General features: G+C 41.3%; 1 protein-coding gene across 1 annotated transcript; it reads right to left on the bottom strand.

Moving 5' to 3' along the window:
* Positions 1-1,889: 1,889 nt before the first annotated feature.
* Positions 1,890-11,103, bottom strand: prokr1b (prokineticin receptor 1b). Its single transcript, XM_050071487.1, has 2 exons — positions 10,550-11,103; positions 1,890-3,129 (listed from the first exon to the last, which is right to left on the bottom strand). The coding sequence occupies exons 1-2, from the start codon at positions 11,014-11,016 to the stop codon at positions 2,424-2,426; spliced, it is 1,173 nt and encodes a 390-aa protein (XP_049927444.1). The 5' UTR covers positions 11,017-11,103; the 3' UTR covers positions 1,890-2,423.
* Positions 11,104-18,552: the final 7,449 nt, after the last annotated feature.

Below are 18,552 nucleotides of genomic sequence, written 5' to 3'. Positions count from 1 at the left end.
GTCAGTGAAAGAACCTCTAAGAGTTCTTTGACCTTCAGTGAATTAGAAAACAGACACTGTACAGGCAATACAAAGATTAGGTTCTGTAGTAAACATCATGGATCAGTAAAGACAGTGGCAGCTGTTATTTACAAGTATTCCATGTCATATTTCATAAACACATGCTACAACACTTCACAATTACACAGTGTAAAGTCACAGTGTACACAACAATTACATTCTCATGGAAGTCCTGCACTGTATCTGCTGCTGAATAACAAAGTTTGATCTATGTTCAGTGACCTGTTTGCCCTAAATCAGACAGAGTGCTTTCTGTACCTTTAAAACTGCATTTGGGGACTGGACACAGGTCAGAAAGTAGTTGAGATGACGATTTGTTCAGCTATGTGTTGCCTAGTAGGGCGTTTTTTGCTTTGCGATGTGCCTCGTGTTTCTGCGCTCTGGGTTCCTGGTGTTTTTGCCGGAGTGCTCTGAACTCCTTGAGTTGAAAAAACTTTTGTCATCTTTTTTCCTATTGTCCAATCCGATGATTTGGGAGGCAGGCCTTCGCTGGTGGTCACAACAACAAGTTTACAGTTGGTACACAATAGAGGAGAAACTGGTGGTACTCCCCAGGATCCACCCTCCTTTTTAGGGTCTCATGTACCCACACTGATCTCCGCTTCCCTGTGCCCAACAGACTATTTACTGACAGCCTCTAACCCTCAACCTGAGCTAGAGCAAGCACCCTCTTCCTGTCCACTTTAGTAACTAGCTATTAATTACTGTGAAAACAACAATGAAAACGAAAAAATGATAGATCAATTAAACAGGAAAGTTTGTGTAAGGAGGTGATAGGGTAGTTGCCTGGCAACAATTAAAAAGGTGCAGTTTTTTAACTGATGGCATTTAATTTAAAAACAAAAAAAGGCAGTATGCTGCACCTCGCATTTTGCAACCTGCAAAATGCTTTCTGTGTGATCAGGGCCAACATTGCATCCTACCACTTGTCATAGCCACCACAGAAGGCTGCCTCTTAATACATCTGATTGGACAATAAGAAAAATGACATTGGGCGCTTGAGTTGAGTGCATTTGAGCACTAAAACATGTGGCACTCAGCAACTTAAAAGCAGCGTGCAAAACAGCTAACTCTCACTGAACACCATTTTAAAAAGCCACCCCAGGCTTCCAAAACACATTCTCTTGATCAGGGCCCTAGGATTTGACCCAATGCAACACCCCATAAACCACCATACTGACTAACACATAGAGTACATGCATTCACACATAACTGAGGCCATTCAAAGAGATTGAGTGTGTGTTACCAGGATGAAACATCCTGAAACAATTTATTGTAACCAACACAAGACTGTAACAGCCAAGGACATTTAGAGCCGGGGAGACTATGAACTGTATGTCTATAGGATTATGAGTTAATATTGTGAGTTATGTCTAAAATCTTGCTCCTGTCATGTATATATAAACTATATGAACATGTGTTTTATATGCTGGGATAGATAGTTCCTGTAATAACAGTCATATCAGCTGCGTCTTGAGAGGGAGATATTGTAGAAAATATTATGGTATGTAAACTGACAAATTTAGTTTTTCCCACAATATTGCTCTAAACAAAAAATAAATAAACAAAAAGGTGCGCATAAACTGTTGAAAATTGTTCATTGGTAGGTAAGGTTTAGGTTACAGTCAAACTAAAAGCTCCATATGGGAATGCAGCACGTACTGTGCTTCACAAGGTGGCTAGGCAACAAGGAGACATGGTTTAGCCTCCAGGGCAGAGGTTGATGCTTCCTAACTTCAGTTCACCCAGCACTTAAGAAGCAAAACACGAGGACTTTACCTGGGTCTTGACTGTTTAATCAAAGACAAACTGAACCCTACACTGTACATTTACTACCACCTCACAACTTTACAGCTAATTCCCTCTTTGTTCCGATGGCCAACAGCTGTCTGCTCTGGGCGTATCCACCGTCACTCTCTCTCGTACACACGTTTGACCACACACTTGCTCTGCAGACACTACGCACTGCACGCAGCTGCATGGGGGGAGGGAACGACAACGAGTCTCTGCATGGTCTGCAGCTTTTGCTCAGTTTGCTGTCACATCTGTTTACCCCTTGCGGAAACAAATAGCTGAAGTGAAAGTTCTGTCACAAAACGATGTTGTTACGTATCCTTGTACATTTTTTAGTGGGTATATGGAAACCTGGAGCTTTTTTAGGATTTATGTGTGTATACTTGCCCATCATGTAGACTACACTACCAGTTTGATCTTTCCTTGTGCTTCATGATGCTTGATATTCTTCCAAAATGTGATTTAACCATGAGAGAAATGTCCCACGTCAAAATTATCATTCAACTACTTAATTTCTGTACATCAACAGCCCAAATCTAAATGAGTGTTACATTAAGACGTTCTTCTCTTCACCTCAAGTGAATGCATTCAATCTCCTCTGTTACAGGCAAGGTGGAGGTCCTAATGTCCATCTCATCCACAGTTTTAGTGGGCGTATAGGTCGACCTCCAGCGCAGCAGTACAATCTTCTTCAGGTATTTAACCGTGTTGTTTTTGACAGTCACAAAACAGAAGGTATTGATCATGCTGTTGCTCATGGCAATGCACTCAATGATGTAGAAGGCCACCAACGAGTTCTTCTGACGGGAGATGAGTGTTGGGTGGAAGTCTCGCAGGATGGTGAAGCCATAGTATGGTGCCCAGCACAAGATGTACGCCGTCAAAATCCCAATCAGGACCATCACTGTCTTGCGGCGACAACGCAGCCTCTTCCTGATCTGCTCTGTCTGGAAACCTGGGACATTCTTGAACCAGAGCTCGCGGGAAATTCGGGCGTAGCACATTGCCATGGCGATCACAGGCCCAACAAACTCCACAGCAAAAACAAACAAAAAGTAGGACCGATAGTAGGCCTGCTGGTCCACAGGCCAGATCTGGGCACAGAAGACTTTGTGGGTGGTTGGGGTGGTGCCGCCATGAGGGTACATGGTCTCCGAGGCAAAGTAGGCGGAGGGAATTGATATCAGGATGGGGACGATCCAAACCCCTGTTATCAGGCAGTAGGCCGTTTGATACTTCATACGAGGCTGCAGAGGATGGACTATGGCCATGTACCTGGAAGAACACAGACATATTGTGCATTTAAGAGGCAGAGAATACCTGATACATAATACAAAGCAATCAAACTGCCCTGTTCAGTATTCTGAGTCCTGTGGGATGACAACAGACTCAGCAAATTGCTCTCAGTCATTCATGGAAGATTGAAGTCTAATACACAGCGCTCCATTATTCAGGGAACTGAATTTTTCATGCTGGTAGAAGGTAATCATTTATGGAGTCAAAAAGCATAGGTGCTACATAACTGCAAAAATCACACTTGCTCCCGCACACACATTGAAGCTCTGTTTAGGGTCACTGGGTCACTGGGTCATTGGGTCAACGTTGACCCAATGACCCAATAAACAGAGCTTCAATGTGTGTGCGGGAGCAAGTGTGATTTTTGCAGTGACCTTGTCTGGGGATCTGATCCCAGCACCACCCACTTCAAGAGAAAGAGAATGTGCATGTTGATTGAGGCTTGGTAAATACAAACATAAAAATGTTACTAATGTTTGTTAGATTTGTTTAAATCCATATTTTTTTAAACAGCCTCATATTTTCAATCACAGCATGGTTAGACACTAAAAAAAAACATCAAATTTTTAAATTGAGAGGTCAACCTTTTCATTAGAGTGGTGAGGAAATGAGTCCGAAAGCTCAGAAATGAGTTAGCATTTCAGCACCCCCTGTTCCCTTGACACAATGTTAATGGGTTTTTTGTATGCCTGAAATAATGTCTGTGGTTAACATAAGCTTAGGAGGCTTTCACATTTTATTTTACGACATAAAATACATCAGTAAATACCCCACTTGTACATTTTTAAACCTTTACGTTTCTCATAAAAGACAGTTGCAAACAAGCAGCTAAATGAGACACAGAACGTCATCGTGTCGAACACGGCTTTGAAGCCTTGTTGTGGTGCTAGCATTTAAGTCATGCGATTATGGTATAGGGGTGGGAATCACCAGAGGCCCCACGATATATAAAATTAGCACAATACTTTAGTCATAATACAGTATTATAGTGATTTTTAACGTTTTCTGATACACTGAGTATTGTGATGACATACTTTTCGATTTATTACATTTTTTCAGCGGTTAATAATGCCCCTCAAGGAAAACATTTTCTCACTTCCATCAATTCTATTGCAGCAAAATGCTCTTCTTGAGAGAAAGAAAATTAATTTCATTATTCTAGTAGGCTACCAGAAGTTTGATTTGTACTTGCAAAATTACTAATTTATATAATTGTTTTAATAAAATATTGCCACACAAAAAATCGAAGCTATTGGGTATAATAGCAATGGGGTACAGTTAAGCATGTACTGAGGTATCTCAAAGGCACAAGTAACAAAGAGTTGTGTTACAGGAAAAGTGATGAGAACCTGAGTATACAAGCATACAGTGATGCGGATTGGGCTGCTGATGTCAATGACAGACGAAGTACATCTGGTTATTGTATAAGCCCAACCAAGGGCGGCACTTTAGTGTCATGGAAAACCAAAAAGCAGCCAACCGTAGTACTGTCCACTTGTGAGTCAGAGTATATTGCACTTGCCGCTACCATCCAAGAGTGTCTGTACCTCACACAACTTTTAGAGGGCATAGATAAACATCTATATACATTACCTAAGGTGTATGAGGACAACCAAGGTACTGTTGCCTTAGTCAAAAATCCTGTCAGTAGACAGAGGTGTAAACATGTGGACATCAAGTACCACTTCATACGGTACACTGTGAACAATGGGAAAATACTCTTAGAGTATTGTCCTACTGATCAGATGGTAGCAGATTTGATGACCAAACCTGCAACAAAATCTAAGTTGATTAAATTTGCCAAGTTTATGTTTGGAGATAACTGTAAAAAAAAAAAAAAAAAACAACTGAAAAGAACAGAAAAAAAAATATATTTTTGTTTTTGATTTGATGTAATAATGTGAGAGCAAGTGGGGGTGTTGAGTTGGTGCTCCCAATTATTAAATGTTTATTTGTTATTTTGTGTTTATGGTGGGCAAACTTAATGTTATGTTATGTTTATTGATTGATTGTTTGAGTTGATTGAGGACTGATTGATTGACTGACAGGCCAGCTGTCTGATATCCATTGTGGGCGTGTTTAATAAAAGCCTTGCACCCGCAGCTGAGTTCAGTTGTGTGTAGGTGAAAGGGGAAACAGCAGAGCGTCTCCGATTCAAGTTTATTTCTTTCAGTATATTCTTTCATCCTTGTATTTGGTGCTTGATCTTTTAACTTTTGGGTTCACAATGCTGAGCCGCTGTATAGCCTTACTCTGCCAACAAGGTCTTTGAATGAAGCTTCAAATGTCTGTCATCATATTTCATGATATCATAACCCTAAAAGAACAAAAGAAATCATCAAACAAAACATAAGAAAACGTGAACAATAAAGTGATTCATTGGATTAAATGACTCTTTTTCTATATGAATGATTAAATGTAATTTATGGCGCTAGACCGCCTGTTAACACAGGTCCGTGCCTCTCTTTGTGTAAGGCAAGCTGAGAAGCAAACAGTTTTTTGGCCACTATGAAAATGTTTTTCAAAGGTCGAATGCCAACAGATATGGATTAAAAATGTTGCGACAATTGCGATAAAATATATTGCGATATATTATGATCCATTACCTTTTTTCAACTGTAAATTGTGTCCCAAAAGAAAAACTATGTCAACATGTGTTTTATCTAATAAGATAAAAAGTGTTCAGTCTGTCATCTCACATCTCACGATATTGTCACAAAAAAAATACTGCGCTACTATGCTGTATCGATTTGTCAAGGGAACCACAGCAATGTTAATTTTCATCTTGGCCTTGGAAATAAACCCCATCCTTGCAGCACTCTATATGGATACACTTCATCCATCCTTCATCCACAATTTTTTTTTTTATGTATCATGCAGTATTTTTTTTTTTTTTATGTATATAATGATGTGCTAATGTTCAGCAGCATTACACAGCCTCCTCTTGATATGATTCCTGTTTACATACATAGCCTACTGTAGTGATACCGTGTATTATTTCCATGTGACGAATAAATGATGAATAAAAATGATGATTGATGGTGGATGAGCTTCAGCTAAATGTTAACTAACTTATTTCATATTTATTTTCCAACACTGTTGTCTTATTCACTTCACTTTTCTGCTGCAGTATTACCATGTACACTACCTTAGAATACACGTAAGATCTAAATATGCACTATATATTTAGGTCACCACCCACAAAAGGAGTAAATTATCGCCCATTATTTTGGCAGCAGTCCTGTGGATTTTCAATAACAGGTTGCGCTCAATCAGCTGTTGTTTGTGGTGTAAGCTCACACAAAAGCAGGGGGATTACTGACTGAACAATACAGAATAATCACTTCGGCACATTTAACACTCCGTTTCCAGCCTTCACGTTATGTTACATCTCCTCACAGGGCATCTTGAATTTTAAATAAGTGGACTTTGTGTACACTCGTGCTCACGTGTAGGTGTCTCCCTACATTAAGGCATGCACTACAAGGCGGTGCAATAACGTGACATTCATGTAGTGCAAGAAAATGAATGGAATGGAGGTGGTGGAGGTTGCATTCTGGAGACCTGGGTTCACTACAAGAAAACTAAACTTATGCACAGTGTAAAAGTGCTCAAGTTTGTTACAAGAATGGCAAAAATCAATAGCAACCATTTGAGAGACTCCGACTTTAATCAGTGCTTACAGGAGCATGGATTTAAGGCCTTTAAATATCTGAGACACAGTTGCAGGCAATGAAGCGGTCCGCTCAATCAATTAGTGACAGGACAGCCTATGGTCCTGTATGGATGGCATGCAGCAAGGAAGTGTTAATGATCTGTGCCTCTCCCAAAGCAATCATGCTCTTTAGCGTCGTTTATCCAACTGTGTTACACTCAGGGGCTTTATCAGTAAATGTGAATACCTGCCTTTTCCACAGCAGACATGTTGACTTGTCAGCACAGGTGTTACTAATAATAGGGTGACCATATTTTGATTTCCAAAAAAAGAGGACACCCGGCCCGGCCACGACATAGCCTGCTTAAATGATACTCGCAGTTTACTCAAAGATGCCTTATCATTTTAATATATTTAAAATTTATATGTATGGATAGAAAATTCAGTTATATTACCAAATAATATCTCTCAAAGACCACAATTCAGATGGGACACATACACACACTAGAGTGTGGCTACCCGATCTGAGCCCGACTGGTCCCAACGGTAGGCCTACCCGACGGGTCGGGCCAGGTTCGGTCAAAAATGTATAAATTGTATCTGGGCTCGGGTTGGATTCGGTCAGCTTTCAGTGAAAATGTAGTGTAAAAATAAATAAAATCCCATTGTCTGTCCTGTTATGTAGTGTAAAAATAAATAAAATCCCATTGTCTGTCCTGTTTATTGCTTGGGGACTGTTATTTACGTGACAACACCTGAACACAACACACACACACACACACACACACACACATACACATTGGCTGTTTGTTTCTCCCTCTCCCCTCGCTGGAAGCCTCGGACCTCCCGCCGCCCGCTCCCATCTCAAACACGGAGGTCTCCCTCTCCGCGGAGCACCCACGGCGCACGCCCGGCCTGTTAAATAGCCTGTAACCATAACAACTGTGTGACACAAACTCAGTGCTTTAGTAATTAAATAATGTCGGGCTCGGTTCGGTTTCGGACATAACAAAACAGAATGACTGTCGGGTTCGGACAGAAATATGCGGCCTGTGCCGCACTCTCACACACACACACATACGCACACACACAAGGAAAACCGGACATTATCATCAATTTATAAACACCCCCCGGACGCCCTGGACAGGACGTGAAAAGTGGACATGTCCGGGCAAAAGAGGATGTTTGGTCAGCCTAACTAATAACCTTAACGACGGCTTTGTTCTGGTTAAGTGTCCCAGTAAGCTATGGAACACCAGGAGCCTGAAAGTGGAACAGCTGAATGAAATCCAGCCATAATTGGTTTGATCATTCACACCTGTGTCTTTCCAATGGTCACATGTCAAAATGTCACATGTGAGAAAAGCCTGTTTGAACATGTGTGCATCTGTGCTGTCACTCCCACCCTCTAATTAACTGGGCACGCTCATTGAATCAAAATAAACATTTCTCACCAGTGTATGACATGTTTTTGAAATTTTTTGTTGCCCTTTGTTTTCTGGTCTATCTACATACTGAACACACAGTATCCTGTTAATTCAGTATCCCCTGTAATTGAAGTAGGGAGCGCAGGGAACCTCCTAACAAGGGGTAAATTGTGACATGGACTTTTTAAGTGGTTACACAGGATCAGTCCTTTTGTACTTCTGGCTAGTTGACCACAATACCACTAAACAGTGACCCGCGAAATTCCATAGAGTTCAGTAACAAAGAGTAAATTTCTTTGTGATACTTGTTTATTGATTACTGAGCTGTCTATGTAAGTCTCCGAATTTCAACCATATGTCATCTTAATAACTGTCTTCTTGCCTAAAACAAACCAACGTTTAGAACTATGAACCCAACTCCCAGCAAGTGTTAGCTAGGCTTGATAAAAATTTCCACACAGTGGGGTTAGCTGTAACACCGTGTTACAAGTACTACAACTTGTACCCCGAGTTTTAACAGATCTGGGGAAAACTGCATTTTCCTACTGTGCAGCTTGGACATGAAACAATCTTCAAAAAGATCTGAAATTAGAAAACACTTTTATCCATTGATAAATTTAAGGGCATCATAAGGTGTGCTTGTTTTGCTTGACAGGCCATTATGTTTCAATAGTTATTGTGGATTTTTGTATTATACGTTGTATTTGTTGCATTTTAAATGTGTTTTGATTGGCTGCTACCTCGGCCAGGTCTCTCTTGTTAAAGAGATTTTCAATCTCAATGGGACTTCCTGGTTAAATAAAGGTATCTTATTGGCACACAATTTCACAGTCTTGTCACTATTCATACATTCAATACTCATATTTTTTCATGTGGATCCAGGTTACCCAATCTATGCAGGCTACATCTATGAGTCCAACCACTGAATATGGATGATAGACTAACAGATGGATGGATACCCGTATGGATATCTATCCTTCTCCTGATGTAGATGGAGAGATAGGTATCTACATACATCTATTCATCAGTCTATCACAGATGAAAAGAGAACATGATCTTTCCATTCATGAAGCATTGGTGCTTAGATGAAGGATGGATAGATGTTTGGATATCTATCATAGATAGATCCATAAACAGTGTCAACCTATAGTATAAAGATTAAATTGCGTTGAAGAGACTTTTCCAGCAAGTGTTACAGCTAACCCCCTGCCTGTTACAATGAACCCCACCCATGAGGTACGGTAAGTTCTAGAAAAAACAACAACTGTTCATTTGTAGCAGATAATGTTAGAATAAAACAACCAAACAAAAAAATCTCAAACAGTTTTCATAGCATTAAACTAAAACTAAAATGTGTTGTACATGTTGTGCCCGGCTCTCCCCTATGCTTCTATGCAGTTACATTCAGTATTAACGTGCTGCTATGCTAATGCCATCCAATCCCTTCTCTTATTATAGATATTTCCACCACCTTTCAGTTTAATTATACTGGATGAAAGTACTTAAATGTGCTTAAAGTACTTTGTCCTACGAGTGAAGGTGCCAGAATGCTCACATTGATTTTTTTGGGATCTGTATTTTTTGGTATGTAAACAGCATTATTTCCCGCTCAAAACATCAGTGATGCATGTTTGCAGTATATCCAGCCCGTGCCATAGGGGAGGGTAAATATAGCCTGCACAGATGGACAGGGATATATACATTCATCTACCTGTTGCATACTTAACGGAGCAGCCCACCAAGGGAAATGATTTCAAGCTAATTACCAATCAAGAATGAATCAAAGCACGTTTTTGAAGCACTAGTGTGCACGAACGCAAATCTTTTATTTCGATGAATTATACATCAAGATAAAGCTCAAGTGCAGTATAATGCCAATGAAGCAATAAACAGGACTGCATCACTGATAAAAGTAAACACAACTGCTTCAATGTGAATAGAAAATGAGCATGAAGCAGCGGGGAGTAGAGACGCTTCAATTACACTTGTAGTTTGTGCAGCTAAAATGTGGTTAGTGATCATGGCTTGATTGAAACCAGTAATTCAAAGACTGGTAACAGTCTGAAAATCTGTTTACTGTATCTGCCGATAAAAATCAGTCTCAAAATCTCTTGGATACAGCAAGGCGACGAACGAGTGGATTGAGTCACCAAAGCTGACCAAAGACCTGATGTATATGTTGTTTGTGACGCTCTTTGAGGAGAAAAGACAATGTTGCCTGATAAAACACGAAATATTTGTTGATTCAAATCTCTGTAGACAGTACTGGAAAGTTTCTTGCTGAACTGAACACATGACAAAAAAATAACACACTCACCTGTCAATTGCAATGGCAAGCAATGCGTTCGTGGACACGTAGAGTGACACTGTCCGGAGATAGTTGACGGAGGCACACAGCAGCAACCCATGATCCCAGGAAAGCTGTTTGACCACATAGTAGTCCACCAGGAACGGGCAGCACACCACTGCCACAATGAAATCTGAGATGGCCAGGTTTGCAATGAGCAGGTTGGTGAGGTTGCGGAGCTTCTTGTAGCGTGTCAGCATAGCGATGAATATGAAGTTTCCAAAACCACAGACGAGCATGATGCAGACAAGCACCACGCCGATAACAATGGTGGCCACGAAGAAAGCTTGGCCTTGCGTCGTGTCTGGGATCTCATCAGGAGGGATGCCGTAGTCCATGTCGTAGGTGTCCATGTAATGATCCAACTTGCCTGCTGGGAGATTCTCCTGCGTCTCTGTATAAGCTGCTACTATGTGGCTGATGTTGGAGTCCCCCATGTCGTAGCACGTGCTCTTATTTACTTGTGTTTGAGAAAAATCGATCCAAGAAATTAGGTGAAAAATGAGGGTGCTTTTTGGTGCATGGTGCCAATGATTCCTTGAGTTTAATTATGAACTTGTTTGTGTGCAGCAGCTCATCTTCACCTGGAACAGAAAGTTCCCATGTCAGCATTACTCACGCAGGGTCAGGATTCATGGCGACAACATATGATCAAAACAAATTACAGGAGCTCAGTGCTCCAGACGTAATCAAGCTGGCATCTGCGACATTTCTGTGATAGTTTCTGATGAAAAATGTGGGTTGAGCAAAGACCTTTGTGTAATTTATTAAGACCTTGTCACTTTACAGCAAGCCAACTTCACAGACTAGGCTCAGCATGTTGACAGGGCGTTTGATTTGCTGCAAAAGTGGTCACTTAAACCCCCCTGCAAACATGAGGTAAAGCAAAAGTGTAATATAAAACCAATTAAAGGAAAAAAAGAATACATTTCACCAGATTATACCAGGTTTATGTTGATGCAGTAGCACAAGGCAATTATTACAATGCAAGAGAGACAAAGAAATGATCTAAAATAGCTTGCTTTTACAATCAGGATTTATGGGATCTCCACAGAGGTGGTGCCTCATTAAAGTAAATGAAAGAAGTTATTGCTTGAGGTGATCGGTGATGGTCTGTTTTTAATGCAGTGCCATGCAAAAATAAATTAATAATAACATCTGCAGAGGTAGAAGGAAAATTGACTTTGAATTAGTGCTCTGGGGTAGTTTATAAAACCAAACTTGGCTCTATTAAGCTGCAGATGGTCTCAGTTGGAGTATTAAACTGTTAGAGGTTATCACATCCTGGAGGGGGATCACAGTCTGTGAATTAAAATCAACACAGTAAAAAAACAAGCAAACAAAAACACTCAGATGTAGACTAATAATTGAAAAAGAGATGCTTTATCTTTCTTTATTATAAGAAGTATTAATTTCTGATGAGTTTCCAGATAAAACCTAGAAGACACTCACCAGTAAACGTTGCAGAAGGTCCCGCGATTCGTCTCTGCGAAGAATGAAATGGAGACGAGGTGCCGTGTTGTTGGAGAGTCACCACAGAGCAGACAAAAGGTCTGAGTCCGCTCCGCGTCTCTGAGAAAAAAAAAAGTTGCGTCCGCTTCTCCTCTGCCACAAGTGAGAAATCCGACGATGGAGAGAGGAGGAGGAAACACATTGACGTCTTTCAGGAGGTGAGAGGCAGGTGCGCGTGTGCGCGTGCACGGTTGTGTTGAGAGGCTGAACGGTAGAAAGTTCACAGCTAAATGGTTGTCCATAAATACAGTGTGCACAGGCATGTGCATTTACCTTAAACAATTCTCATAGCACTGCAGGATGAAGGTGCAGATTTAAAATATGACATGTATATGACATTCACATGCGGTCACTCCATGATTATACTGTGGGCATACTTCTTGTTCGCCTTAAAGGGTTAGTTCGGGATTTTTGAACCCATCTTCTGATGACAAAGTTCACTGTACTCCAATGACCTCCACAGGCACCAGACCTCAATCCAACAGAGCACCTTTGGGGAACGGGAGATTCTCATCATGGATGTGCAGCCGACAAACCTGCAGCAACTGTGTGATGCTGTCATGTCAATATGGACCACAGTCTCTGAGGAATGTTTCCAGCACCTTGATGAATCTATGACACTAAGAATTAAGGCAGTTCTGAAGGCAAAAGGGGTCCAACCTGGTACTAGCAAGGTGTACCTAATAAAGTGGCCGGTGATTGTATAAATACCTTACATGACCCCTCTTCAAAAATCCTAACCCTTTATTAAAGCCTCACAGATGATATATTCTCTGCTTATGTCTAAATATAATGTTGAGTCACAGGACAGCTTCACTTTACTGCATCTTCACAGTGACCTGGATATAAACAGGTGTTTACACAGTTACTGAAACATTTTTTTTAAAACATGCAGTAACTAATTATTTTGACCACTTGGGGACAGCAGAAATCAGCTGTGACAACACTGACGTGTTATCACCTTTAAAGCTGATGTGGGAAACTTTCTGCAAACAGTTGGCCTACTTACGCTTCCATCAGATATGTAGCAACGTAAGCATTCACATGGCCACCTGGTAAGGCCAATATTTATCTTGTTTTAGCTCCGAATGTGGTCTCCACGTGACGTAAATGTTGTCATCCACCTATGTCTGCAGGGGGTCTGCATGGAGCTCTGGGGACATCTGTGTGCAGCCCTTTTTTTGTGACTGCGTTGACAGTAAACCTATCCCACTGCACATGCTCCACTTTCAAAATATAATCTCTTGCTCTACAATCCAGTCCAGTCCTGTTCAAAACATTGTGGTTAAGCCAGCAGTGGCTCCGTATTGCAGTGAAGTTAGTTCTAAGCTGGATATTCTGCAGACATTTGACATGTTCTCTGGTCCCAGCAATGTCCTCTTAGCACCAGTTCTATCTGATGTTGGCAGTGAGAGGACAGTAAGCTAACTTCCCAGCCGTCCCTCACACCCTCAGTTGTGATATGACAGGAACCACATGCATGACTTCAACTGTCCGCGAACGTTCAATGCTTTAAGTATGTCTGAGCCTTAAATCCTGACTAAAATATCTTACTCTTCAGGCAATAAATGCTCCACTATGTTACACCAACTAGTCGCTACGTTTTACAAGCTGGGTAGATAGTGTGCAGAGGGTTTATCAGAGATTTGTCCCTGAAAACAGCAGCCAACACTGTGCTGAGCAAGGTCATCATTATTTTCAATGGAAAGAGCAACGACTGGTTTTTATAGTTCAATCAAATTCAATTTAAAACCCTAGATGTGCTGACCCCTAAGACGCTGATTCAGTGGTATTAAAGTGAAGGGTATGGCAGTGGCAGCACACCACCAAGGACTGGATTGAGAGCCAAGTTCAGCCAACAACATTTTTTAATTCGATAAAATGTAACTATTTAAAATGCCTTAACATATCCCTAACAAAATAATACTGTAGCTTTGTACCTTTACGATTCCCTGAAGTGCCTGAATCTCTGAGATGATTGTATAACACAGAGTAACAGTCCCTGGTGGTGGATTTTCCTTCAATTTGAATGTCTTTAGTTCTCATGTAATGCAGATATTTAAGTGTAAAGCTCTCACCTAAGTGTAAAGTGCATCATGTGATCACAAGTGCTCTCCTCCCTGCCCGTTTCAGATGAAAAACCAAACATGTTTGATATTCACACCGGTGGCTGCTACTGACACTGATTGCAAAGTGGTTTTGGGGAAGGTAATCAATGTGAGAGATGGAATGTCTTTGCTGCGAAGGGAAAAAAAATCCTAACAATCAAAATTTTATTAGGTTCAGTGGGTTGATTATAAAAGGCAGAATTCTTTAAAAATGCTATTCCCTGAATCTATAAGACTAATTAGCGAGACTGTGAATTCAGTGTGATCTTTGACTCTTTTTTTCCATTGGGGGCGTCAAGGTATGGACATTGCTGTGTGGCTGTCACCACCATATCTCTGTGGTCAACCACCCTGAACAGGAGATAAACAGACACAGACAGCAGCACTGATGACTTCTTAGAATCAATTCCTTATTGTGATGGAAAGCTAGCGCTGCTGGGTTTTGTATCGCCTCTGACAATCATCTGTCAGTGGCGACGAGATGACTTTTTGTGTCCTCTGACATTGAGTGCAGCGGGCTGGCAGATAGACTCAGTGTGGTTTAGATATAATAATGGATAAGAAGAGACACAGGTGAAAAGATAGACAACTCCTTCTATCATCTCCAGTGGACACTAACACTTGTTTTCTTTTCTAGAACTTGAACATATCCACCCTTCAGCTCATAAGAGATGAGAAAATTGCCTTTGCATGTCCCTATTAGTTTTTATTACCCTCTAAATATCAGGGGCTTCTTGCTCGGCCGTGATAGCGTCTGTCGCTGTAGCCCAGGAGGCCTGACCAGCAGGATAAACACTAGGCTTCTATTTCCAACTCTGGACAGTTCTCTAATCTCATCCGGGCTTTGGATTTACTGCTGCTCGTAACCAATGAATATAGATAGGAAAAAAGACGGCAGTGTGATCCTGACGTTCTCTTCTCAGCCATGGAGAATATGCACAAGACCTATAATCTATGGCCTCTGCTTGAGGTCTGACAGATAGTAACATAGTTTATTGGTGACACTGTTATGGGGGAATAAGCAGCAGTGAAAGAGAATCGATACAAATTTATATATGGGGTTTAAATCTGAATGGACGCAGTCTGCTTTGGCAAGATGTTGGTTCTGCTGGAGACACTGAGAATTCGTCCAAACTCTCTGTCAGTGTTCGACCCCTCAGGCATAATTAACCATTCTGTTCCATCCCCCTGCATTTCTTTATCATTTGCGTGTTTATTTTGTATTAATCCTTGAATGCATTTGTGTGGCAGCCACTTAAGCCCGTTTCCACCAAACACTTTCGGTATGGTACCTTTGGAACCAAAAATAACCCTTTGGACATGGTACCTTGACTCTAGGTCCATTGAGTGTTTCCATTGCAAACAATACCCTTAAATGTGGGCAGGTGTTATCACAAGTAAAGTAATGGTTACATTTTAAATTTAAAGGGATAGTGCACCCAAAAATGAAAATTCAGCCATTATCTACTCACCCATACTCCCCGGGAGGCTCAGGTGAAGTTTTAGAGTCCTCACATCACTTGCGGAGATCCCAGGGGAGAGGGGGTAGCAGCACAACTCCACCTAATGCAGGCTGACGGTGCCCCAGATTAAAACGTCCAAAAAAACACATAATTGAAACCACAAAATATCTCCATACTGCTCGTCCGTAGTGATCCAAGTGTCCTGAAGCCCCGACATAAAAAGTTGTTTGGAAAAACATCATTTGAACTCTGTTTTTAGCCTCATTGTAGCCTGCAGCTCTAACTGCCTCTCTGTGCACCAAGCTCACGTGTGCGCGCAAGACCGGCAAAAGCACGTGAACACACATGAAGGTGGTGCCCATGTCTCACTGTCTCGCGCAAGCGCACACGCGTGAGCACAGTGTACACAGAAGCAGTTAGAGCTACAGGCTACAATGAAGCTAAAAACAGAGTTCAAATGACGTTTTTCTTTTTTTTTTCTTTTTTTGTGGTTTCAATAATGTGTTTGTTGACGTTTGAATCTGGGGCGCCGTAAGCCTCCATTAGGAGAGTTTTGTTGCTAGCTCCTCTCCCCTGGGATCACCGCAAGGGATGTGAGAACTCTAAAACTTCACCTGAGCCTCCCTCGGCATATGGGTGAGTAGATAATGGCTGAATTTTCATTTTTGGGTGCACTATCCCTTTAAGGTGTGCTGATGGATTCACGTTGTCAACTCATGCATTGAGCAACATTACAAGTAAACATTCCACCTTAAAGGTTGGCAGAAGTCGGCCCAGTGAATTAAGTTCTTTTTCTCAGACTGCAGCTGCTGCAAGAGGCAGCAAAATATCCTTTCATTTTATAGTGACAGTTTACTAATGTAAAACTTGCCACGGTATGAACAGTGGTTACATAACCAGCCACAACTCTGAGCAGAGCTACCGTCCACTATTCACCAATCAGCAGAGTGCAGTGTTCACATCTCCACCTTTTAGTACCAGATCTGTGTGCTAGGTACCCCAACAGAGGGGGGACCAAAAATGGGGACGGTACAGAACGGTTCCATTGGTACCATCCACAACTTTTCACAGTGGAACCAGAAAAAATGCATACCGCACTGCACTGGACCGTACTGCTTGGTGGAAACAGGGCTTTACTGAATATGTGACTTGTTTTTTTTGCTTCTGCAGGACAATGGAGTCTTTTAATATGCTTGTGGGAGCTCTTCATATTATCCCACCCACAGAAAAAGTGCACATTGCTATAAATCACTTCCTCATCAACTGGCTGCAGGTTAGAGGTGACTTTAACTGTCACTTCACGTATCCTCCTGCCACAGTTCAGGATGTAAAAAAGGATTCCAAACCAATTTCACACTGAACGGTCAGTGGCATACCTCAAACAGTGTACGTCATGCGCTACCCAATTCCTTGCTATTCCAATGTTCTATATATAAGCAACGTCTCAGTGTGCTTATTGTTTGTAATCACTGCACGTCGTGAAAATGTCACATGGACAATCTGAAGGCTTTAGGAGTCGTTCCATGACACAAGGAGAGATTGTATGCATTGAGCGCGTCATTGACTGATACACCTGGAGATGCACACAGGCACAAAAAGCTAGACATCCTCAGAGAGATCGCTCATTAGATAGAGGGAACTTTCCCGGTCTTGATACTGTGGGAAAAGGCAAGTGCTGAATACTAAACAAAGGAAAACCGGTGTATGTCATGTCAAGTTTGGCTTTTTTTCTGTGTTTTCAAGAAGAACACGTGTGTTATTTTTGAGCGAAGTGCCACATATGAGTGTGCTGAGATATTCGCAGCAATCATATCTTCGGCAGGAAATGGTACAAGGAGGATTTTATCCTTTAATTTTTGTGTTTGATAGCGTAACAGTAAGTAGAAGTAGATAGAGTTCATCACATTGTCTTTGAATACATTTAATTAGTCAGGTACTGTTACTGAATGTGAAAGAAAAGCACGCATCTATTGTTTGAATGGGAAATTAGCGGTATAGCATTACTCTAACTTTATTATCTCAATTAAGGTTTTTGTTTTGTAGCTCCTACTGCAGCTTCCATCACTGCTGCTCTTGAGCCGCGGGCTTTGCTGGGCCCGAAATCTGCTGAAATGCTGATGTAAAGCCATTTGACATGTGTTTCATTCAGCCGTTTCACAGACAGCTTGCTAGATCCGTCTAGAGGGACATTTAGACTGACCTTGTACCGCTGCCTGCAGAGACCGAGCCAGAGCAGAAGCTCCTCTGTCTCTTCCTCATTTTTCCATCACTTTCTCTTAGTCTTATTTCCGCTTAATGTTTCTGTGGGCGTAAGAGAAAAGAATGGAAATAAAGAAATGTAGAGATGTCAGCTAAAAGCACCTTGAGAGAACAACAATTAGAGGCTCTCTTTCTTGTTATTGTGTTTAGAGTGCTGATATATTTCAGCTTCTGAGTCATCTTCACAGCAAAACATTGCCACGTAGGGTGCATTTGAATGTGGGCTTTGATTGCTTCTATTAAAGCAAACAACATGTGGTAATAAAGATTGAAGCTACATAATAGACCAGAGCTGCATCCTAAGTTGCACAGTTCAATTAGAAGTTGCTTCCCACTCATTTTAGTGTTATTTTTTTATATTAGCTGGCGACCAACAGAACTTATACAACAACAAAATAACTATTAAACATTCACTGTATTGTTTGATCGACCAGCTGCCTGCTCATCACCAAAACAATGAACACATTTCTCTAATTTAGGGTGTGGTGCTTTTGTAATCATGAACTCAAACACATTTAGTACCCTCCTGTAAACAAAAAACAACTTTGTTTTCAGCATTCACCGTGTGTCACCACTTAGCCACTTCTGGCAGGAGTAGTTCTCCACAGTCCACACAAATTGCACTGCACGA

This window comes from Epinephelus moara, chromosome 19 (assembly GCF_006386435.1).
Source record: "Epinephelus moara isolate mb chromosome 19, YSFRI_EMoa_1.0, whole genome shotgun sequence".
Lineage (NCBI taxonomy): Eukaryota > Metazoa > Chordata > Actinopteri > Perciformes > Serranidae > Epinephelus > Epinephelus moara.
This window is presented reverse-complemented; position numbering and strand designations above follow the sequence as displayed.

Excerpts from the sequence above, each read along its gene's own strand:
- prokr1b (XM_050071487.1), bottom strand. The coding sequence starts at position 11,016 with ATGGGGGACTCCAACATCAGCCACATAGTAGCAGCTTATACAGAGACG. Across the intron at positions 3,130-10,549 it reads CTTGCCATTGCAATTGACAG|GTACATGGCCATAGTCCATC; the intron begins GTGAGTGTGTTA and ends GTGTTCTTCCAG.